The sequence below is a fragment of the Sus scrofa genome, chromosome 15, assembly GCF_000003025.6.
Source record: "Sus scrofa isolate TJ Tabasco breed Duroc chromosome 15, Sscrofa11.1, whole genome shotgun sequence".
NCBI classification, from domain to species: domain Eukaryota; kingdom Metazoa; phylum Chordata; class Mammalia; order Artiodactyla; family Suidae; genus Sus; species Sus scrofa.
The window spans coordinates 76,719,339-76,733,627 of NC_010457.5; the positions used below are offsets into that span (position 1 = coordinate 76,719,339).

The window sequence follows — 14,289 nt, forward strand, 5'->3', positions numbered from 1 at the left end:
AGCAGAAATGAATCTGACAAGCATTCATGAGGATGCAGATTTGATCCCTGGTCACGCTCAGGGGGTTAAGGATCTGTGTTGCCGTGAGCTGTGGTGCAGGTCACAGATGCGGCTCAGATCCCTCTCCTACAGTTCCAATTCAAGCCCTAGCCTAGGAACCTCCATGTGCCTCAGGTGTGGCCCTAAAAAGACAAAACAAAACAAAGCAAAAACCTTGTATATCATCCCATCACTAATGGGATTTTAATGAATTTTAAGAGAGTGGATATAACTAGATTTCATCAACTAAACCCACATACATTGCTCAGTAAATACTATCAAAACAAACAACATGCAGGGAATTTTTTTTAGAAAAAGGGCTGTGGTGTCTCATTCTTTAAGTCTTTGAGAGCACAGGCTTTAAATTGCCCCTCTAATTCAAGATCTGTTTTCAAGCGAGAGCAAAGTGCTGGCCTCCTCATCTCATAAGGGAAAAGCCTCGAGAAGGTGACAGTGGAGCCCTAGGGGCTTGGAACGGAACTTCAAAGAGAGTCTCCCAGGAGGAGCTGGCTCTTCCAGCCCCCGCTCCCCTCCTTTCCCCAGCCCCCCAGGAGCAGGAAGAGCCCATTGGTGTGTAGCACTTTTTCTAATTGCTTCAGTGTTGTGGAAACTGTGGTTTTCTCTTTCTCTTTGTCCCCGATCAGCTTCCTACTTAGCCCCTCCTTCACCCTCCAGGAGATAACAGCACTGAGAACTGTGGCCTTTCTCTTGCTGATGCCCTTTGGGGAGAGTGCTCTTGGAGCAGCAGCCTCAACCTTGCTAAGGCTGAAGGGGCCTCTTCCTTGAACCTGTGAACAAGCATTTTAAACTGGCTGCAGCTGGTACCCCTGAGCACATCATGGGACATCAGCCATTGGAAGTTGCTTTTTTTTTAAATTTTTTTTTTTTTTTTGGTCTTTTTGTCTTTTCTAGGGCCACACCCACAGCATATGGTTCCCAGGCTAGGGGTCTAATCAGAGCTACAGCCGCCGGCCTACGCTGGAGCCACAACAACGCTAGATCTGAGCCGTGTCTGCAACCTACACCAGGAGCTCATGGCAATGCTGAATCCTTAACCCACTGAGCAAGGCCACAACCTCTTGGTTCCTAGTTGGATTCATTAACCACTGAGCCACGACGGGAACTCCGGGAGTTGCTTTAAATGCAGCTTCCAGAGAGCAAAGCAAGCATGGAATCCATGCCAGGCTCTACCCTTCCTCCACGTTAACTTCTTTTAGATGCCTGGCCCTATATCATGATGGAACCAAGTTTTAGTGTTTAAAACTGCCTGAATTTTTTTTGAGACATCCATTTTATTTTTTATTTTGTTATTATTATTTTTAAATAGTTATTTCCCCAATACAATTTTTTTTCTACTGTACAGCATGGTGACCCAGTTACACATACATGTACACATTCTATTTTCACACATTATCATGCTCCATCGTAAGTGACTAGATATAGTTCCCAGTGCTACAGAGCAGGATCTCATTGCTAATCCATTCCAAAGGCACTAGTTTGTATCTATTAACCCCAAGCTCCCAGTCTACCCCACTCCCTCCCCCTCCCCCTGGCAACGACAAGTGTATTCTCCAAGTCCATAATTTTCTTTTCTGTGGAAAGTTTCATTTGTGCCTTATATTAGATTCCGATATAAGTGATATCATATGGTATTTGTCCTTCTCTTTCTGACTTATTTCACTCAGTATGAGAGTCTCTAGTTCCATCCATGTTGCTACAAATGGCATTATTTCGTTCTTTTTATGGCCAAGTAGTATTCCATTGTGTATATATACCACATCTTCCTAATCCCGTCATCTGTCGATGGACATTTGGGTTGTTTCCATGTCTTGAAAATATCCTGAACTTTTAAAGCTATCTCTGGGTGAGGCCTCCTCCTAGTCTTTTTATTTATTTATTATTTATTGGGTCTTTTTTAGTGCTGCACCTGCGGCATTTGGATGTTTCTAGGCTAGGGGTCAAATTAAAGCTGTAGCCGCTGGCCTATACCACAGCAAAGCAACGCTGGATCCGAGCCACTTCTACAACCTACACTACAGCTCACAGCAATGCTTAACCCCCTGAGCAATGCCAGGGATCATTCCCTCATCTTCATGGATGCTAGTCAGATTCCTTTCCACTGAGCCACGATGGGAACTCCTCTCCTAGTCTTTTCTAACTTTAGAAGGCTTGTTTCTTTAGCATCGTTGGTAGTTTGGCAATGAGTAGATGGCTGCAGTAATTTCCTGGAACTAGATTTTCAGGAATATCTCTAGGCAGGACATGTGTTTTTTTAAATTTGGAAATTTCTTTCATTCACTTGTTCAACTACTGTTTGTTAAGTACCTGCTTTATGCTGGAGCGACTACCATGGTGAACAATGGGATTTAATTTTGGCTTCTGAGTTTCCGTCTTCCATACAGAGGGCCAAAAAACACCCTCCCTCAAATGGATTCTGTTTGTATACGTCAGGTATGCCATAGTATGTTAAGACTCAGTGGAAGGGAGTTCTGTAATATGCCAATGCAATAACAAAGAGTCAAAATCATTATAAATCATTACAAAATACAGCTGAGGATATACACTGAAATGACCCATGCATCTTAAAATGATCATGGTAGATATTTTTCATGCTGACAAAGTTGTGCAGAAGCAGATTGTTGGACCACAAGCCAAACAGGCAAGGAAAGTCAAGTGAATGTACTATTGAGGGAAAATGTACGCTTTGAGCGGAAGGGAAATGAGCCGCCCCTCTGTCACCCCTTTCCTCATCTCTGTTTGTCATCCTACCTTTAGTCCACTGTTTCTTCACTCACTCTGTTTCTGCCGCTTAGAAAGATTCCTAGCCATTTCACGCAGAAGTATTATTCTTCAAGTTATGACAGGGGACAGGTTCCAGCCACCCTCTTCTTGGCAGAAGCCAGCTGCCTTTCCTCTCCTGGTGTTTTAGGCCATTTCCACACAGGAATAAAGCAGCAGCTAGGGGAAAGAATTCACCAGAGCATCTGAGCTCAAGCTGAACTGAGAACTCATGCCAGCTCCCCTCTCTTCTAAAGCTCAGATTATCTGAAGGCAGAGTGCCCATCAGGCTCACGCAAGGGTTCTGCTACATCCGCTTGCACTCTTTCTGGGTGTCTCTCCCTCTCTGTAGATAAAGATCTGTGCCTGATTTCTGACACGATGTTGGGGTGGACAAGCATGGCCATTTACTTTGGGAAAATGTGTCTTGTCTGTGAGCAGGGTTAGGATATACAGGAAAGCCCTGGAAGCATGGCCTCGAGGATAGGGTTTATAACAGAGAGAAGGCCTCATCAACGTTTCTATCAAGAAATGGGCTCTGCTAAACCTTGGGCACAAACAGTGGAATTCTTGCCATGAAATAACTTATAATGCAAAGAAATGTCCTTCAGTATAGAATCAAATTATTGCCCATGTTAGAAATAAACACCCAGAGGGCAGAGTACTATTCACCTAGAATAGAGTGCCCTTCACTTTGCACAAAGAAGCTGCAAAACCAACATGGGCTTGAGGTCCGTTTGTGCCTGCTATTGTACTGACATGACAAGGAAATGCTTAAGATGAAACTTTGGGGCAGCAGTCAGCACCCCAAGACTCGAGATTAAATTTCAGAGGAAGCCCAGAGAGAGAAGCCCTTCAGTTGGGCATCCGTTTCTCTGTCATGCACCTCACGAAGAGCTTCAGAATCGGGCTACAAAAAGGCAGCACCCCAAATGGAATCTTTACTACCTCCAATGCTGAGTGAGGCAGCGTTACTGTGATCAATAATAACTGATCAGCCTTGGTGTCCACGGTACACTTGACTTGCCTTTATGTCTTTCATTTTTTTTTTTTCCATACAGAATCTTAAAATGTGATATCATGTTTTATAACCCTTATTAGTTATTGGGCTTTATTCACATAATAATAAAGAAACATTTGGGGGGGGAATTAACTGTGCTGAGGCAAGAATTATTAGGCTTTTTTTTTTTTTTTTTTTCCTCAAAAGACTCCTGTGCATAGAAAGGCAGATTTTGTTTTCCCCCTAAGCAAATGAAACAGAAGCACAGAGAGTCTAAATCAGATGTCTCCCTTGGGTGTTACGGGAGTTTAACGAGTGGTCCCAGAGCTGGCTTCTGAGTCCTCACCAGGTGCTTTTTCTAGTAGACCACACTCTGCCGTTGGTTTCCATCTTGGATATGGCCCATGGACCCAGGGTACCAGTCAAAACTCTGGGGAGAATTGTATGTATCAGCCTAATCATGTATTCTTAGGAGTCACAACTACTGACTTTGAATCCTGGCTACCCCACCATTTGTCTTACGATTTGAGGGAAACTACTTAGCTTCTGAGCCTTAGTTTCCTTAGCTATAAAACAGAACTGTTAAGGTCTGATTCTCAGGACTGTCGTGAAGATGATAGCAGATAACATATGCAAAGCATCCTGCATGGTACCAGCGTGTGGCAGGTATTCGGTAAGCGTTCATGTCCTCTCTGTAGCCCCTTAGTATGAAAATAGCTGAGCGGGGAACATCAGTCTGTGAAATACTCTTCTATGATGAGAATAATAATGTTATAACTTCAAAAAGATGAAACTCTTTTTCTCACTTTTGAAGGAAAAAATAGTACCTGTCAAATGCACATGCAGTTACAATAAAACCTTTATAAGTGAGAGAATTTTCCAAATCTTATGTCTTGCTTATCTGTCAGGGGAAAATTAAAATACGACAAGAGCATATGAAAGATTTCAGGTAGGTTTTTGTTTTTGTTTTTGTAAAGGGCTGTGCTCCATCATGCTGAGAGCTTGATTCCTTTGTGGAGGTAAATTTTTCAGTGACCTCAAAATTGTTTTAAAACTTAGGTTGTGAGCTGCTGTCATCATTTTTCCCACTCATGGCCTTGCGGTCTTTCTGCAACTTGTTCTGTAAAACAGCAAGTCCCCTCCTCACCCCCTTCCAGAAGTCAGAAATTCTAAAATTCAGGAGCTAAATATCTCCCAGATTTGTTGCCCTCTGGTGTGGAAAACAAGTCGCCTTTCAGATGTCTAAAGAGTTGGAAGATGTCAGTGAACCTATCATATTTAACCCACAGTGACGGGTGATTGGCAGCATAACAGCTGAGCGACAGCCATTTGGCCAGGAGTTCAAACCCCAACACGAAGAGCCATAGCAGGATCACGGCTTGATTTGCTGTGGCCACGAAGTCTGAATCACCAAGCACAGAGGCGGAGGCAGAGGTGACAGCTGGTAGCCATTCTCGTCAATAAAGTTGTGACGGGTGAGATGTACAAGCAACCAGAGCCTGCTAATTTCATAGACTTTGAGCCAAGTGCTTAGTGTCAAATCCAGCTATGGTCAGTGATGCAAACGGTTGTGAAGGGTCCCTTGTCAACAGCATGGCTCTCCCTTCCAGACTCTCCTCCTAGCGGGTTAGAAGCCATTGCATCCTGCTGTCCAGAAACAATCCAGTTTGAGGAGAAGGACTTCTCCTTTTATTATTTTTTTAAGTTATGGTAACTTTTGAAAAGTCAGATTTTATTTATTTTATTTGTGTTTTACAAACAGTAAAACACAAGCAGTTTGATAAAATTAGATGAACACATACTGTCAGGTAACCCCCGTCACAATCAAGAAAAAGTACATTTCCAAAGAGTTCTTTCGTGCCTCTTCTGTTGTTCGTCCCTTCCCCACCCCCAGCTTCTGGTGCCCACTAGTGCTTTTTCTGTCCCTGTCATTTTGCGTTGTCCAAAATGTCGTTTAAATGGAGTCATATGGTATGTAGATGTTTGAGTCTGGCTTCTTTCACTTAGTATAATGCTTTTGAGATTCATCGGTGGTGTTACATGTATCAGTAGTTTGTCCAGCAGTTTCACTGCTTGACGTAAGTCTGGTTTATGGACATACCGCAATGTGGTCCATTTACCAGCTGAAGGGCATTTGTTTCCAATTCCTGTGCTTGTGAGTAAAGTGCTATCAACATTCAGAACCTTGTCTTTTTAAATTTAGAGGAAAGCAAATAACTTTGCTTTATAGAAAGCCAGGGTGATCCCAGAGGTGGAGATTGTTTCCTCCTTGATTAACCAAATCCTTATTTTTTATAACATCCTGTGCTTTTTGCATAGCAATTTACATTCCAGACAAAGGACCTCCACTAAACTTATTCCTGTAATTATCATAATAACCCTGAGAAGTAGGCCCATTTTACAGATCATGGCTAAGAAACCTCCCTGCAATTCAGACTGCCTGACTCCCGATTTGCTGTCCTTCCCCTAAAACCTATTCTGAACATCCTGTCTCCGCACACTCTGCTGGGTGCCTTTGGGGTGTTCACAAAAACAACATAAAACTCTTAGATTTGTTTTCCTTCAAAAGAGGGGACAGTTCGATGCTCCAAATCATATATCATCAGAGAAATACAAATTAAAACATCAGTGAGATACCATTACACACCTATTGCAATGGCCAAAATCTGAACACTGACAGTACCAATGCTGGTAAGAAACGAGAGCAATGGGAACTCATATTCATTGCTGGTGGGAATCCAAAATGGTGCAGCCGCTTTGGAAGAGAGTATGGTAGTTTCTTACACAACTAAACATACTTACCATTAAGATCCAGTAATTGCTCTCCTTGGTATTTATACAGAGGATTTGAAGACTTATGTTCACACAAAAGCCTATACCTGGATGTTTAAGGCAGCTTTATCATGATTGCCAAAACTTGGAAGCAAACACAGTGTCTTGTAGGGGCATGGACAAACTGTGGCACATCCATACAGTGGAATGTTTTTTAGCACTAAAAAGAAATGAGCTCTCAACCACAAAAGACACAAAGGAACTTTCAATGCATAGTACTAAGCGAAAGAACCCAATCTGAAAAGGGTATTTACTGTATGACCCCAACTGTATGACAAAAGGCAAAACTGTGGAGACAGTAAAAAGATGCGTAGTTGTCAGAGAGTGGGGGGCTGTGGGGAGGGATGAGTAGGCAGAACACAGAGGATTTTTAGAGCAGTGAAAATACTCTATGTGGTACCATAATGATGGATACGCATCATTATATATTTGTCCAAACTCATAGCATGTACAACACCGAGAGCAAACTGTAACGTAAACTATGGACTTTGGGTAATTGTGATGTGTCAGTGTAGGTTCATCAGTTGTAACAAATGTACAGTTGATGGGGGATGTTGATAATGGAGAAGCTGTGCACATGTGGGGGCAGAGGATACACGACTCTCTGTACCCTCTCCTCGATTTTGCTGTGAACCCAACACTGCTCTAAAAGTAAAGCCTTTTTAACAAGGGGGGACAGTCTCAGATGGAACCAGGACCAACACACCTATCGCAGGTTTGAAAGGAGTTCTAAACCAGGGCCCACTAACACTGCCCCAAGAAGCAAACAATGTATGAAGTGCTCCCCAGTCTTTTGGGGAAGCAGGCAGGGCATATTTTATAAGAAGTAAATCCAATCCGAGGCTGCTGGGAGTAACAGTCCTAGATGCTTGAAGGGAAGGGGTGGGGGGCTCCCCCTGGAGCTCCAGGACAGGCAAGAAACTGACCTCCAGGGTAAAGGTGAGGGCAGCCTCCCCGCTTTGCTTCAAAGTCAGAGAGAGCAGGTACCAGGCAGGCCTTTCTTTGAACTCTGTCAGAGTGTGACTGTGATAATGCCTAGAATTAAGCAGTGGCGAATCAAAGTGGAAAATGTGCTGAGGCTAAAAATGATCAGATTTCTTTTGTGGGGTGGACATGGGGACCAGGGTTTCTGAGGGAGCCGTAGGGGAAAAACGTGTCAATGAGATTCTATTCTTTAAGAAAAAATTCCACTCTGTGCCGCTTTTGGTGGCATTTGCCTGTTGGACCTCCCACAAGTTGGCCTCTTGAAATTCTGATAAGATGGCTGCTGACCAGCTGTCACTCCAGCCAGAAACCCCACTGGCCCCACACTGCTGCAGTTGGCCAGCAGTGGTTAGGAGGGGAAGGCGGGGCTTCTGAGCCTCATCTGTATGCGCCTCCTCTGCCAGGTACAGTGGGCATCCTTTGCCAGGTCTATTATGAGGGCAGGAAAGCTTACCCAGCCTAGATCACCAACCAGGAAATCAATCCAGACAGTGTCCCTGCTGGAAACAATGCCTGGGTCTGTCCTCTGGGTGGGTCAGCAAACACCCTGTGGCAGCTGATCTGTGAGACCCTTAAAGGCCCAGGCATGTGGATGAAATAAAGTATGAATTTTTATTTCCATTTGCAAAGGGAAAAAAAAATGAGAGTGGAGGTTAGTGATTTCTAAATGTTTAAATAAATGGGGCTGCACCTTGTAATATTTGGGAATTCAGACTTTAGGGCAAAACTGCTTGGGTTTGCGTCTTGACTCTGCCATTCATCAGCATGTGTGACTCTCTTGGGAAAGTCATGTAACCTCCCTGTGCCTCAATTTCCTCAGCTGTAAGATGGAAATAATAGTGATCTTTACCTTTTGGAGCTCCAATGAGGATTAAATGAGTTAATGTTTGTAAAGGGCTTACAACAATACATGGAACAAATAATTCATACTTTTTAAACATTTCATTCTTTATTATTTATTTAGTTTATTTTGGCTGCACTTGCAGCATGTGAAATTCCCAAGCCAGGGATGGAATCCCAGCCTCAGCTACGACCCGTGCCACAGCTGTGGCAACTTCAGATCCTTAACCCACTGAGCCACAGTAGAAACTCCTAATTCATACATTTGTGTTTATTAAATGCAAATAATGGCCACTTCCCTACTATTCCTAGTTTTTCTTCCTTCCTCCCCCATTCACATCCTGCCACCTGATTCAGCAGAATGCACATACATGATCTTTTTCTCTCCTTCCTTCTATTTAAACCTTTAATATCTGTCAGCTCCACCTCCTCTTATTAGTTTCCTAGGGCTACAAATTACACAAACTCTGTAACTTAAAACAATAGAAAATTTAGGAGGTCTCTTGCGGTGCAGTGGCTTAAAGGATCGGTGTTGTCACTGCAGCGGCTCAGGTCACTGGTATGGCACGAGTGACTCTGGCCCAGAATTTTCATATGCCATGAGTATAGCCAAAACAAAACAAACACAGAAATTTATTGTCCCAGTTCAGGAGGCCAGAAGTCCAGAATCAAGGCGTCAGCAAGGTTGGTTTCCACCAGAAGCTCTGAGGGAGAATTCTTTCCGTTCCTCTCTCTCAGCTCCTGGTAGGTCCAACAATCCTTGGCATCCCTGGGTTGTAGACCCATCTCTTCACTCTCAGCTTCTGTTGTCACATACATTGTCCCTGTGTCTCTGTCTTCACACAGCTTTCTTACAAGGATACTAATCATGGATTTAAGACCCACTGTATCCCAGTAGGACCTCTTTTTTTTTTTTTTGGTCTTTTTAAGGTTGTAACCATGGCATATGGAGGTTCCCAGGCTAGGGGTCCAATTGGAGCTGTAGCCGCGGGCCTATACCACAGCCACAGCAACTCAGGATCCAAGCTGCATCTGCAATCTACACCACAGCTTAGGGCAATGCCGGATCCTTAACCCACTGAGCGAGGCCAGGGATCAAACCCTTGCCCTCATAGGTGCTAGTCAGGTACATTAACCACTGAGCCATGACGGGCACTCCAAGACCTCATTTTAAACTATTTATTTATGTCTGCATAGACCCTATTTCCAGGTAAGGTCACCTTCTGAGGTTCCAGGTAGACAGCTCTTTTTACTCTCACCCTGTGTTAGAATGCAAGCTCCACGAGGACAGGAACTGTGCCTCCTTAAGTGTGATCCGAGGCAGCCAGCAGTGCTTACCATGGAATGTCTACTGTAGAGTCACCAGGCTGGGTGTGGAAGGCTTGAGTCAGGAGAGCCGTCCAAAAGGAGGGAGAGAGACAGGGTGAAAAAAAAACACATCTGAGGAAATGAAAAAGGAGGGCAGAGATCGCAAATATTCTACTGTGGCATATCTAGAAGTACACCTGCAAAATCAGAAACAGCCAGAGTCAGGAGGAGATGCAGGACCAGAGAGAACAGGGTCTAGATCGCAGGCTGGGGGGTGGGGTGGGGTGGGGGACAGAATTAGGGTTGATGCCTGAGGGCAGTGCCTGAAGATGGTCTCCTCTGTGGAGGGTGGTTTCTTCTAAAGCCAAGGGATCCAGTTGGAGAGAAGCTGGCCTCTCCAGATACTTGAGGGCGTCTGAGATGTTGGAACATGGTCAAACCCATCATGACCTTGAGGGTCCTGGAGCCTGGAGGAAAGGCGTGACAGCCAGGAACATCCCTTCAGCCCTTGCCCACCCAAGCCCTCAGCTGTTTTGGCAGAGGAGCATTTAGGTGTTTATCCACACAAAGTAAGCTGGCGGGATGATGAAAAGCTGCAGTGCGATGTTCCTCAACTAAGAATGGTGTGGGGCCTGTCTTTGCCATGACAGCGTAATTGTTGACCCACAAAGGTCAGTGAATGGGACTGCAAGACAAAAGGAGGAGAGAGCCTCCCCGAGGGGCACAGGGAAGGAGGCCTCATCCCTCTTTTTACTTCTCTGGTGGTACCACTGCAAGGCAGTGGGAAAGCCACCCAGTTGTCAAACCAGGAGCCCCGGCCTAGAGCCCCCACAACCTCCTTGTGTCACCCGGCCCCCTATTTCACTAATGCAGTCAATGAGACAGAGAGGTTACCCAAACTACCCAATGTTACCAAGCTCGTGGGGAGTCCAACCAACACAGTTATTTTTTTAATTAAATTTTTTTTCTTATCAAGTAGTATTCATTGTAATCAATTGTTATTTCCCCAATACATTTTTTTTTCTACTGTACAGCATGGTGACTCAGTTACACATACATGTATACATTCTTTTTTCTCACGTTATCATGCTCCATCATTAAGTGACTAGACACAGTTGCCAGCAGCATAGTTGTTAATTCTCCTGTTTCTTATAATTATTCTCTTAATCACAACCACACCGTATCACATCTATAAAATAAGCACCAAATCATAAGCTATCACTTACATATGGAATCTTAAGAAAAAAAAGGGTACAAATGAACTTATTTGCAGAACAAAAATAGCCACACGAACTTTGAAAAATTTATAGTTACCAAAGGGGACAGGTGGCAGGGAGGGAGGGGTGGACTGGGGGTTTGGGATGGAAATGTTCTAAAATTAGGTTTTGATGATGGTTGCACAACTATAGATATAGTACAAAATTTAAAGAATATTCTTAAAAAAATTAAAGAATATTCTAAAAAATAAATAAATAAATAAGCACCAGATCCATGGATGAGACTCCTCGCCTAAGAGCCTCAAACCGTAAGCGCGATGTCGGTTTCCTCAGCCACGTGGGCTTGCACACTTTGGTCCCTCATCTAGATGTAGGAGCAGAGCCTCGAGAACATCCGGCTTTGTTTCATCCCATGGGGCGCCCTTCTGACCAGAGCGGTGATCCGTACCCCACTGTCACAGCAGACACCAGGGGAACTGCCCAGGTTCCAGACTGCAGTGAGCCTGGCGACCACAAAGGTGAGGTCATTAGAGGTTTGGATTGGGTGTCTTGTATTTGTGGACCCTCAGAGAGGATTCCAGAGCTGGAAATGATCAGCTGATATGAGTCCTCTGTCTGGCCCTCTTTTTTTTTTCCTGCAAGTGAGAGCTGATTAGATTCAGAGGCAGCCTTGCAGGGGACCGTCACTGTGATTTCACAGAAGGAGAGAGAGTAGGCAGAGAGAAGCTCAACCTCTCTGCCGCTGCTCATTCCACCCACTCACCTGTTCACTGGGGAAACTGGTCTAGTTGTAGCTCTGCTCACTGACTGCCTCCCTTCAACCCATCCTCTTGGGCCAGATGCTGACATGTTTCTATCTGATCCACCTTAAGTCCTTATGAGAGTTTAGCTTTTTGGAAAGATCTTTCTATGACCCTAATGAGTACACATTGAAAATACTCATGGGGAGAAGGAGCACCGCAGGCAAGAAATTAAAACTTGGGTATCTGGTCTAAGCCCTCCACTAATTAACATCACTGTAAAATGAGGGAATTGGACTAATTAAGTCAGTGGTTTTTCAAACATTTACAAAATATTAGAATCCTCCTTTTTTTTCCTTTTTTTTTTTTTTTTTTTCAGTTTGAAGTTCCCTGGACTTCCTCTTGAAGAAGATACGACTTTTGAAATATGACCTTTAATGCTAACGTTAAAGCTGCCCTAGGTGTTATGTTAGTTTGTAGTTAGTTTATGCACCAGGCCCAGCAGTGAGGCTCTGGGTGCTTCCAGCTTCTTTGGACTCTGCTCTCCATCCTAGGTTTCAAGAAAATACATCCCTGGGGGCAGGGAAGTTAGGGAGCAGGGAAAGAAAGAGAAAAGTCCAAGGAGGAGCAGGGTTTCATGAACTTAGGACACTTGGAGGTGGAAACAGTGAGACACTTTTCATTTTCCAAAGAAGGATGTCTAGCTATTACTTATCTATGGCCCAGACCCTTTCTCCCTGGTGGAAATTAGAAATGGGAGGTCTTCCTGTTGTAATCAGCTTGCAGAAATGTTTTGTTTGGCCAGAAACTGTGTTTTTTTAAAAAAGCATTTATTATTTATTTATTTATTTATTTTGCTTTTTAGGGCCACGCCTGTGGTATATGGAGGTTCCCAGGCTAGGGGTCAAATCAGCTGCTGCCCTACACCACAGCCACAGCAACTTGGGATTCGAGCCATGTCTACGACCTGCACCACAGTTCATAACACCCCCAGATCCTTAACCCACTGAGCGAGGCCAGGGATCGAGCCCACAACCTCATGGTTGTACTGATTCCTTCCTTCCTTATTTAAGTTTCTCTTGTTTACTCTGACCCAAATCCTTATCCCTTTCCTCTGGCAACGCTGGTGGATGGAGGAGCTGACTTCCTCTAAGCTATAAAAGAATATTTTCTAAGTTTCTATTTGGTTTTTACCCTTCAAGTAACTCTCAAAAATCAATAATTTGATATCTGAAGTGCCAGTGAATAAGAAACATGGGATGAGTTTTCCCTTTAGTTACATGAGCAGAAATTCTGTGGGTTTTTATGGGACACCCAGGCAGGGTAACTGGGAGCCTCCAGGTGAAAGTGCGGCTGCCTCCTCGCTTCCTAGTGGTGGACCAGCGCCTTCCTAAGGAGAGCCCCCAACCGAAAGGGGCTTGGGGGTCTCTCCTAGCTTTGTTCGTGCTGCTGCTTCTCCAAATGGCTATTAAACTGCTATTGCTCCTTTTTCTACTGAAGATCTCAAAACAGGTGCAGACAACAGCAGCCTCAGCTTCCCACTTGGGCAAGACTGACTGGACTTTGATCAGCAAGTGGGAGCTCTCGGTGCTGCTGAATTGGGCCAGGGAACAAGTTTAAAATGTTGATTTTTCTTCTTAATATGGAAACAGATAGTTGTGTCCCTGAAGTGGGCTTCTTTTTTTCCTTTTCATGTCAGTTCTTGCTTTTAATGTTGCTTAACATGGTATTACAATTGAGCTTGGGCAAACAATGTTTTAGCATCTCCAGGAGGGGAAAGCTGCCTAGTCCTCTAACCAGGGGTGTTCAGCAATCAAGAGAAGGCAGGGAAGGGAGTCAGTTCATGAAATTCTAAAAGGCTGTGATGATTTTTCTTGATTCCCACTTGCCCACCCCCTACTCCCCGCTTCTTTTAATATTGTTGTTTCACTCTTTGGTCATGATATGTGTGTATATGTGTGTGTGTGTAATAAAAATGCAATAATGTTCCATGAAAAATTTTCTCTTTAGCCGCCTTTTGGTGTTTATAGCAACAACAACAGCAGATGGTCCTGTCCACCACTGAGAGCTCAAAGAATTACATTTGTTCTACACAAGAGATTAATAGATCTAAGGAACCAAACCAATAATATAGAATCAGAGCATACTCTTCCCAGAATAGACAAGACAGAATCAATAGCTTTCCATATTTTTCTGCACTCTGTCATATGTTCCATCGTTATAGCAACTACCTTTTTCATTTTATGCATCTTTCACAAAATGTCACAATTGGTGAATTTTTAGATTATTGTCACTGGTTATGTTTTTGTTTGAATGTTTCTAGATGAAACATACAGGTGTAGAGTCTCTTTCCTTCCCTGATGGATTGGGAGTGACTACATGGAACTAGGGTTCCCAGCCCTGGCCACAACTTAAAATATTTAGAGAGCTTTTAAAAAATGATGCCAACCCCACCCTAACTCAGAATCTCTGGGGCCTAGGCTCAGATGTATGTTCTAAAATTAGGTTGTGATGATGGCTGTACATCTAAAAATATACTTCATTGAGTTAA

General features: G+C 43.8%; 1 protein-coding gene across 3 annotated transcripts in view; it reads left to right on the forward strand.

Annotated features, from left to right (window-relative positions):
- The window catches only part of MYO3B (myosin IIIB), a 423,015-nt gene that overhangs the window by 286,910 nt on the left and 121,816 nt on the right, over positions 1-14,289 (forward strand). For 2 of the 3 annotated variants that reach the window (XM_021076497.1, XM_021076499.1), the window contains exon 29: positions 11,367-11,516. The exons of the other annotated variant lie outside the window; for it this stretch is intronic. In XM_021076497.1, coding sequence (XP_020932156.1) covers positions 11,367-11,516 — 150 coding nt within the window. The remainder of the gene's footprint in view (positions 1-11,366; positions 11,517-14,289) is intronic. 3 annotated transcript variants of the gene reach the window in all.